Source organism: Stegostoma tigrinum, chromosome 26 (genome assembly GCF_030684315.1).
Source record: "Stegostoma tigrinum isolate sSteTig4 chromosome 26, sSteTig4.hap1, whole genome shotgun sequence".
Lineage (NCBI taxonomy): Eukaryota > Metazoa > Chordata > Chondrichthyes > Orectolobiformes > Stegostomatidae > Stegostoma > Stegostoma tigrinum.
This window is the reverse complement of record NC_081379.1, coordinates 41,215,919-41,226,039: the sequence shown is the minus strand read 5'-3', so window position 1 is coordinate 41,226,039 and position 10,121 is coordinate 41,215,919. Positions and strand designations below refer to the sequence as shown.

General features: G+C 44.2%; 1 protein-coding gene across 1 annotated transcript in view; it reads left to right on the top strand.

The window, feature by feature from the left end:
• LOC125463930 (centrosomal protein of 131 kDa-like) overlaps positions 1 to 10,121 on the top strand; it is a 72,999-nt gene that overhangs the window by 41,619 nt on the left and 21,259 nt on the right. The window contains exons 3-6 of the mRNA XM_059655124.1: positions 247 to 361; positions 2,674 to 2,844; positions 3,343 to 3,462; positions 5,732 to 5,980. Of these exons, the coding sequence (XP_059511107.1) occupies positions 248 to 361; positions 2,674 to 2,844; positions 3,343 to 3,462; positions 5,732 to 5,980 (654 nt within the window). The 5' untranslated portion in view covers position 247. The remainder of the gene's footprint in view (positions 1 to 246; positions 362 to 2,673; positions 2,845 to 3,342; positions 3,463 to 5,731; positions 5,981 to 10,121) is intronic.

Genomic DNA, 10,121 nt, shown 5'->3' with positions numbered 1-10,121 from the left:
TTTGTTATTAGGTGTGCCTTGTGATTTCTATTTGCTGTTGTCTGGAATGTATGATTTGAGCTTTTGAGAAAGGATGGAGATCAGAGATGATAATTCTGGGGTGGCATAGCGCTATGATGATAGCAAATGGCTTTCAGTCAGAAACATTGCACTGAGCCCCTCTCTCTCTCTCTCTCTCTCTCTCTCTCTCTCTCTCTCTCTCTCTCTCTCTCTCTCTCTCTCTCCCCCCACCCCCCAACACCTCAGCATGAAGCTGGCCATGCCAGAGTCTAAGCAGGAGGGCTGTCTGCAGGAATTGCCAGATCTCGCGGGTGAACTTGATTTGAAGCAACACAACAAACTGAGACAGAAGAACGTACAGGTGAGGATATGGAAAGGGGTGTTTGACCCTCAAAAAGTCTCTGTACTTTTGCTATCATCTTTTGAAACTATTGCACAAAATAAAATCTGCTTCATAAAATTCCACGCCACATAAGCTGCCTGTTTGTCTATGCCAGCTGTCTCAAAGATCTGTCCATTATCTCCATTTCCTTCTTCTTTCCTCAGTCTCTTTTTGGAGATTTTCACTTTCAAATACTTATTCTGTTACCTGTGTAAAGTGTTTTTTTGCATTCTCTACCTGTCAGGGGCATTCGTTTCTGAACACTTGGAAAACTTTTCCTTCTCTCTTGCTGTTGATCAATTCCTTTTGGTTACTAGCTCTCTACCAGTGTTAGCAATTTCTCCTACTTTCTTTCATCAAAGCCCATAATGGTAGGTATATCCTCACCCAGATCTCTTAATCTTCTCTTCTGATGAAAAGTGCCCTGGTTTCTCTCTCTCCACGTAACTAAAATCTCTTATCCTTAGTTTGATCTCAGCAAACATCTGCTATGTAGCCTATACAACCTTGACATTCTTCCAGAAGTTAATCAGAATCCAGCATTGATCTATCCTTGAACTCTAATTCCTGCATGCTGTGAGAATTTAACATTTGTGGAAGAAGACGTAGCCAAGTGACAGCATTCAATTCTGCCCTGTGATTGAAGGGGGTGCTGGTTTCAAAGATTTTAATAGGTCACTCATGGCAGTTTGGGGTTACTGAAGAGTGGTTCTGGGCTGACAGACAGTTGGAGCAAGAGTCACAGATAAGCAGATTCCATTGCTAGCAGTGGTGATTTTTAGCTGTCCTACAGGGAAGGAGTTGAGAGCAGTTGGATTATTCTGTGGTGTTGGACTAAACTGTGGAAGTAGTTCTAGGAATTAGCAAGCAGCTATTTGTAAGAGACAGAACTCCAACCCAGCCCTGAGGAGCCAAGAAAGTGGAAAGATAACTGGCTGTGTTGGGACAGGGGAAGCTGTAAGGGGCTCAGAAGAAACCTACAAGCATTAATACTTTCGTGCACAGATCAAAGGGGTTGAAAAGCCACAAATGGCATTTGCTAATGCAACAGAACAAGTTAGAGCTGAGCGAAAACCCAAGGGCAGTTTTTAGTTTGTAATGTTAGCTGCTGGTGAAGAGCTGGTGTTAAGTAGTACCATTTTCAAAGTCCATGGGGAGCACGATGTGGGACAGGCACAGTTGTTGAGGCAGTCCATTCTGGAACATCTCTTGGGAGAGGGTTTCAAGGCCAGATCAGCAAAAGTGGCAAATCGCAATTTCTTCTAAAATTTAGTGAACTTTTGATAACCTATTATGTCATTAATTTCAGGGTGAGTAAGGAATAACCTGTGGGATCTCTCTTAAACATGCTTACTATTTGTTGCATGCTATGGGTTGTTTGATTGCAATGTAGTACCCATGTTTACCATAAGTTAATTTCTAACAAGTGTTAGAAATATGTTGAATATTTATTGTAAGACTGTGTATTATTATTCTAATTTTATATAGTATATATGGAATATTGTGGGTTTGCTCGTTTAGTAAGTTCCCTGGATCCCAGGTATTGTCTGCTTTAAAAGTAAAGGTCACTTGACCCTGACCAGCTCATCTCAAAGTCGATGGTCTGGTGTTAGATCTTAGAATCTTACCATTAATGTACATAAATTACTGATTACTTCTTTTGTTCTTCTATGCTTTAATTCTAACTATAATTCATGGGATAGCAACTACTGTTTTTAAACCACGTATCTACTTGACCTCACATTTTTTGTTCTTTTTACGTAACCTCATAGAGGATTATAAAATCATGAGGGGCATGGATAGGGTGAATAGCCAAAGTCTTTTTTGCTGGGTAGAGGAGCCCAAAACTAAAGGTTTAAGGCGAGAGGGGAAAGATTTAAAAGGGACCTAAGTGGCAACATTTTTGTGCAGAGGGTGATGCGCGTATGAAAGGAGCTGCCAGAGGAAATAGTAGAGGCTGATATAATTACAACATTTAAAAGGCACGTGGGTGGGTTTATGAATAGAAAGGGTTTGGAGAATTCCCGACCGAATAATGGCAAATGGGACTAGATTTATATAGGATATCTGGTTGACATGGAAAAGTTAGACTGAAGGGTGGGTTTCTGCACTGTACATCTCTACGACTCTACTCTATAACAAAGCAGACCGAGGCCGATCTGTTGTCATGCCATAACCACTTCCTTTCCCTTTTCCCTTTCCCAACTTGTTGACTCTTCTCCACTTGTGTTCCTTTCTCCTGAAGGTTGGACAATTTTTATCTCGTTGTGATTCTGTTCTGTCTGTCTCAGATTGCAGCATTCACCCAGGGACGGGATAACCTGAGGGCCCATCCACGACAGCCTGACAGCGGTTTGTCCTTCCGGGAGCATCAGGATTTGGACAAGAATCTCAGGAACACAAAAGATGACTTATTGACAGAGCAGTGGCACACCAGATTCCAGATCAAGCAGCTGCAGCATGTAGGGGATCTTTCTAGAAGAGTTGAAAGAGCCGTGGAGAAAGGAGACCAGTTTGGGGAGGGGAGGGTGGGGAGGAATACTTGGTGCGGAAAGCAAAGCGGGAAAACAAACTTTCAGAGCAAGGGAAGCGCGGGAGAATGGGAGAACCGCACAAGTAGAGCAGAAGGAAATTACCAGCCAAGCCAACTGCACATGCAATAGCAAAGCAGAGGCTAACACTAGTTTGGGGCAATCTAAACCTTCATATTTCCTCCCATAATGGTAAATATAATCTAAACATGAAGAGGCCAATACATCTCAGCTGAAGCTGCGTCCAATTCCTTACTTTCTCGGAGTGGTCTAGGAGGAACTTTTATTTTGTACCTGATTTGGAGCTGCTAAGTTTGATATTGAAGAGATACAGCTGGAGATTGGTATGTCCACGCTGGCCATTTCAGTCCTGAACAACATCTCCCTGTGTTTCTGCTCTCTCTTCTACCCTTACTTTCTCCATTACAGCAACTGGAAGAGTCTGGGGCAAGATTGGAGCAGAGGACAGCCAAGATCACTCAGTTACTAGAGAAAAATGGCGGCCTGGAATCGCAGGTCAGGGAACTGAAGAGGACTCTGAAGGTTGAGGTGAGGACGCGTTCCTTCAGATGATATCTGCAAATCCAAATTAGTGCTGATATCTCCTTCAAGTGAGAGATACACCCATTAGGTACCTGTCTCCTCTCTTTGCTATTCTGTGTTTCTGCTTGTAACTCTGAGGACACTGTGTTCAAATCAATGATTATCCTCATGCTGATCAAAACAGACTTAATTCAATGTGGCCTCCTCGCGACCATATTGACCTTGACCTAATGCTCCGTGTGTTTCTAGATTTACATTCATACCTGTTCTGAATGGGGGACACCTCAGAGCAGGGATTCAGTGTTAGCCTGTGTCTTCAATTGCTGTTCACGGAGAGGGTGTCATGAGTAGCCAAGGCTACCGTGACAAATAGGAGTAAGACTGGGCAGACAGCTTCTTCGACCCACTCCACCACATAGTTAGATCAGGGCTGGTATATATTCCAGTCCACTTACCCACACTGGGTTCCGTGTCCTTTGATATACTTACCCAAAACTTATCTCAGTCTTGACTGCCCCTCAGAGTCAGCAGCAGTTTGGGATCGGTAATTCCAGATTTCCAACTGTGCGGATAAGGTATGACCTGGCTTTATTCCAAAATGTTTGTCTCCTTCTCCTTGATACCCCAACCAGAGGGTGCACAAAGGATTCCTAGCCTCTGACCTGCTATTGTAGCCACTATCTACATATGGCTGTTCCAGTTAAGTTTCTGATCCATGATAGCCTCCCAGATCTTGATTCTTTCTTCCGTGTATCTATCCTGTCAAATTCCTATAATACTTTAAAGACCTTTAGCAAATATTCCACTCCCCCTCTCCAACACCCCAATTTTCTATGCTGAAAGAATAATGCTGAAGTGTGTACAATATTTCCATTAAATCTGCGTGACTGATAGTTGCCAGTATTGTTGTTGGTTCCATTCAGTTGGCAAGTCCTTAGCCTTTGGTCATCAACTCCCACAGACTGTATGTAATGTAAAATTCGAAGCACGGAGCTGCTGTAGAGTAGAGTCTGCAGGTGACTGAGAACGGTCCATACAAGATAACACAAGAAATCAAATACGATGCTGAGGTTACACCAGGAGTGATAATGGGAACTGCAGATGCTGGAGAATCCAAGCTAGCAAAGTGTGAAGCTGGGTGAACACAGCAGTCCAAGCAGCATCTCAGGAGCACAAAAGCTGACGTTTTGGGCCTAGACCCTTCATCAGAGAGAGGAGTGTTGTTTTAACCAGGAGTGTTGTTTTAAGTTATACTGGGATCCCAGATCAAGGAGGTGAGGGTTACAGCTTTCATGAGAAACATTTGAGACAGAAAAAATGGACAACATGCAGAATGATTATCCAGCTGGATGATCAACGGGGTTGGAATCATTTGAGAGATTTTAGGATCACGTCAAATGGATTGAGTAGCACCAATAACCTGTCTTCACCTTTTGATGGGAATCAAGAGCTTACATATCATGACTGAACTGATGTCACTGAAACCCACATTATCAACATCCTGGGGGTTACCATGGAACAGAAACTGAACTGGCCCAGCCATTTGTATGTAGTGGCTACAAGAGCAAGCCAGAAGCTAGGACTTCTTTGTGCAACTCTCCTCCTGACTCTCCAGAGCCACAAGATGGGAGTGTAATGGAATATTGACCACTTGCCTTAATAAGTGCAGTGTCAGCAACGCTGAAGAAGCTTTATGCGATCCAGGGCCAAGCAAACTAATTGATTGGTACCCCATTCACCACTTTCGACATTCTCTCCTTTCACTACCCGATGCACAGAGCAGCAGTGTGCACCATCTACAGAATTTGCTGCAACAATTTATTTTTTTCATCAACGTTTTCCAAAGCCTCACCCATTACCACCTAGAAGGACAAGATTAGTGTGTGCATGGGAGCATCACCATCTACAAGTTCCGCTCCAAGCCACATACCTTGCTGACTTAGCAATATTGAAGGTAATATTGTTCTGGGTCAAAATCTTGGAACGCGCTTCCTAACAGGTATGAGAGTGTAACTATCCCCTATATACTGCAGCAGTTCAAGAAGGCAGCTCACCATCCTCTCCAGGGTAATTAGGAATGGTCAATAAATGCTGCCTAATGAGCAGCATCTACTGAATAGATCTTAAAAAATCTTTGGTATCTTTTTTAAAGCAGGGTCTCAAGTAAGATATTGCTTGGGTTACAGGTCCTAATGAGGTGATGTCTAATATTGTTCTGAGTACAGTCCTGCCTGTTGTACTGAGGACACAGTTTCTTTCCCTTCCATTTTGATAGAGAGCTGCCCCGAACTCCTCCAACTCAATCTGTGTTCATGAGCTTCTGTCACAGCTGACAGAACGTGACCTGAAGGTCAGCGCCCTGGAGAAAATCCTCTTGGAGAAGGACTTGGAGCAGTTGAGGCTGAGGGAGATCGTGATGACGTTGAGAGCAGAGAAAGAGGCTCAGCTGTCTGCCATGGAAACTCTTAGAAAGGAGCATGCACGACAGCTCACTTTAAACGCCATGGAAAAGCAATGGGAGCAGGTAATTGATTCTGGCGAGATGTCGGCTGAAAGCACTGTGAATTTGTAATTATGATGGTACAGATTCTGTCATGCGCAATGCCTGGCGTGCATGTCACTTAAAACAGGTCTTATCCTGTTCTGTTTTGTCCAGCCATCAATCTACTGATATCTCAAAGCCAAAGGCTTGGTATAAAATTGTCAATGTTCCAATCTAAATGAGGTTCTGACACTTATTCTGACAGGCTCTTCAATATCCAACTAAACTGTGAGGATGAGCTGCACTATCTCATTGTCTTCACCGAAGAAATTGTAACTGCAAGGGAAGGAATGGCCAGTTACAGGACATTTTTGTGCAGAATGGAAGGACACTTTGCTGACATACCAACAGGGAGTGCGGTTAAAAGTAATTTGCTCTTCATGAAATATTTTGGGATTTTTCTGAGAGCCATGGCAAGGTGCTTTATAATTGAAATTCCTTTCCTTCCTTAAAAGCCTCTCACTGTACCAAAAGACCTGCTGAGCCCAGAGTTCTTGAGAACCTTGCTCCAGAGTATCTCACTCTTTTTGCTCAGAATTCATACCCAAGAGTTGTCATGGTGATGAGGGCTGCTACAGTCCTCATTAATTATGCTGGGTATTCCCTTATCCTCCCCATGTAAGTTGAGGTGCAACAGTGATAACTTGTATTTTTCATAGTCCCATTAGTGTAGGCGCTTCACAAGAGAATTATCTGAGAAAACTTGGCAGCATCCTCTAAGATGTAGTCCAATCAGTCTACCACATCAGCGCTCTCATTCAATGAGATTATCCTCTATCTGATAATCCTCGACTCCACTTTCCTTTAGTTTTCCCCCACAATCCTTGATTCCCTCATACTGATTGAACGCCTATTTCTTTCAGCCTTGATTATACTTAATGACCCTGTCATTAAAACCCACTGCTGTGAAGAAACCCCCAGATTTTTCACTACCCTCTGAGAGAAGCAATCCCTTCTCATCTAGTGGGCTCCACCAGAAGCTGCTTCAAAAAAAATCTTGTGAACATTCAACAAAATTCCATTTCTTGGAATCTGCTACCAACCTAATTATCCCAGTCCAAACTGAAGTCCTCCATGATTATCGTAATAGCACCTTCTTACTTGCTTTTTTAATGTCGTGATTTATTTTCTGCCCCACATCCTGACACAACGCCTGTACACAACTCCCATCAGGGTTTTTTCTCCTTTTACAGTTCCTCAACTCTACCCACACAGATTCTCATGTGTCCTGACTATAGCACTTTTCATTGTCAATTTAGTTTCATTTCCTACTAACAAAACAACCCTGCCCCTCTGCCTGTCCTTTCAATAGGATATGTATCCTTGGATATATAGTTCCCAGTTCTGGTCCCATTGCAGCCACCTCTCGGTTACCCACAATATCGTACATCCCTATTTCAATCTGAGCTACAAATTTATTTATCTTGTTGCATATACTGCATGCATTTAAGTGCAACAGCCTGGATCTTGCATTCATTGCCCACTTCTAATAGTTGTCCCCTTGTCTGCTGTGCTTGGAGTTAGATTCCTGAGCCTTTTCATACTCTGCTCTATCACTTGTCCTGAAAGCTTTAATAACCTTTGCTGAGCCCTCCCCCACTCCTTTAACTTGTTCCATAATTTTCCATGCAATCTGAACCCACCCCCACCACTATTTAGTTTTAAAGATATGTCCACATTCCTGGTTATGCAATTCATCAGGGCTCTCCTCCCAGCATGATTCAGTAGATCCTGTCCTATTGGAACAGCTCCCTCCTTCCCCAGCACTGGTGCCAATGATCCATGAATTCCAACCTGTTTCTCCCCAACCCAATCTTTGAACCAAGTGTTTACCTTTTTAATAATATTGAACCTGTGCCAATTAGCTCATGGCTCAGATAGTTATCTCGATGTTATTATCTTTTCGGCTCTGCTTTTTAATTTAGCCCCGGTTTCTCACATTTTCTCAGCAGAACTTCTTTTTACCTGTATCATTGGTACTTACGTGGACCCCAACAACAGGATCTTACCACTCCCACTGCAAATTCCTTTACAGCACAGATTGGAGATTCTGAACTCAGGCACTAGGCAGGTAACACCTTGGGAATCTCGATCATGGTCACAGAGAACAGTATCTATTCCCCTCACTATACTATCCCCTATTACAACTGCATTTCACCTTTCTCCCCATCATTGAAAGGATCCCTGTACCATCGTGCTAGGATCAGTTTGATCATCATCCCCACAGCCCCCTGTCTCATCCACTTGGGCAGCAAGAATCTCAAACCTGGTCAAGCTCAAGGCTGGAGGCTCCTTCAGCATTACCTCTTGGATCCCTCTGCCTGCTTTGCTCATAGTCACGTCCTCCTGTCCCTGACCGAACTCAAGGTAATTAATCTAAGGAGCGTGAGTGCCTCCTGAAACACAGCATCCAAGTAACTGTCTCCATCCCTGATGTGTCATAGCATTCGAAGCTCAGATTTCAGCCTTCAGAGAGTGTAACAGAGATCGGGCATTTTTGTGCCAGTACATGAATAGTCCTTTTAGAGTTGGGGCTGTGCTAGACCGATTCCTTGGGAATGAAGCCAGTCAGCGGGTGAACATTTTGGAATATTGACCATAGCTCTGCAAATTCCAAAGTCAGTCTGGAAAGGGATATGGATGGTGTTGTTATGTGCCTACATTGGGGGACGTCCAAATTCAATATCATTTTACAGGAACTGGCAAGCTTAGACTGGCTGCAGCTCTTTTTAAGTAAGTCTATAAAATAGAGTCTTTTAAAAATAGTGAGAGTTCAGGGCCAGCATGTTCCACTAAGTGCGATGGGCAAGGGCAGCAATAACAGGGAACCAGAGAATCAAACAGGGGAGGTCCTTCAGGAGTATAGAGACTGTCGGGCGTGTCCTTATAAGAGAAATTAGGAGGGCAAAGAGGGGCCACAAAATATCTTTGGCAGACAAAAAGACTCTTGTAATTTACCAGATATAGTTCATTAGCGAGCAGCTACGGGTTACAGTGATCTGTAACAGAGACATTGTTACAGAGAAATTGATAAGGACCAGATGCTTAGTCTTCCCTCCTTTGAGATTCCAGGCTGTTCCTCCCACAAGTCTATATGATATCATCGTATTGGGTGGTGTTTATGGCACTCCTCCACATTAACTCTGTCAGACCCATACACACCGAAGCGCTTTGTTTTAATGGGGAAATACTGAATAAAAGCAAGATATTAATAAATAAAGATAATAAAAGTAAGGCTGGATGAACACAGCAGGCCCAGCAGCATCTCAGGAGAACAAAAGCTGACGTTTCGGGCCTAGACCCTCCTTCAGAGAGGGGGATGGGGTGAGGGTTCTGGAATAAATAGGGAGAGAGGGGGAGGCGGACCGAAGATGGAGAGAAAAGAAGATAGGTGGAGAGGAGAGTATAGGGGGGGAGGGGGATAGGTCAGTCCAGGAAAGACGGGCAGGTCAAGGAGGTGGGATGAGGTTAGTAGGTAGGAGATGGAGGTGCGGCTTGGGGTGGGAGGAAGGGATGGGTGAGAGGAAGAACAGGTTAGGGAGGCAGAGACAGGCTGGACTGGTTTTGGGATGCAGTGGGTGGGGGGGAAAGGCTGGGCTGGTTGTGTGCTGCAGTGGGGGGAGGGGACGAACTGGGCTGGTTTTGGGATGCGGTGGGGGGAGGGGAGAATTTGAAGCTGGTGAAGTCCACATTGATGCCATTGGGCTGCAGGGTTCCCAGGCGGAATATGAGTTGCTGTTCCTGCAACCTTCGGGTGGCATCATTGTGGCACTGCAGGAGGCCCAGGATGGACATGTCATCTAAAGAATGGGAGGGGGAGTGGAAATGGTTTGCGACTGGGAGGTGTAGTTGTTTGTTGCGAACTGAGCGGAGGTGTTCTGCAAAGCGGTCCCCAACCCTCCGCTTGGTTTCCCCAGTGTAGAGGAAGCCACACCGGGTACAATGGATGCAGTATACCACATTGGCAGATGTGCAGGTGAACCTCTGCGTATCACTGATACAATATTAATAAATAAACCTCAGTTAAGACTCACTCGCTGTGGTTCATAAGAATGAAGCCAATGAGCTGAGGGGTTCGGAGTTATTAAATGTATTTGTGGCCGATGGCTACTGTTTTCCCCAG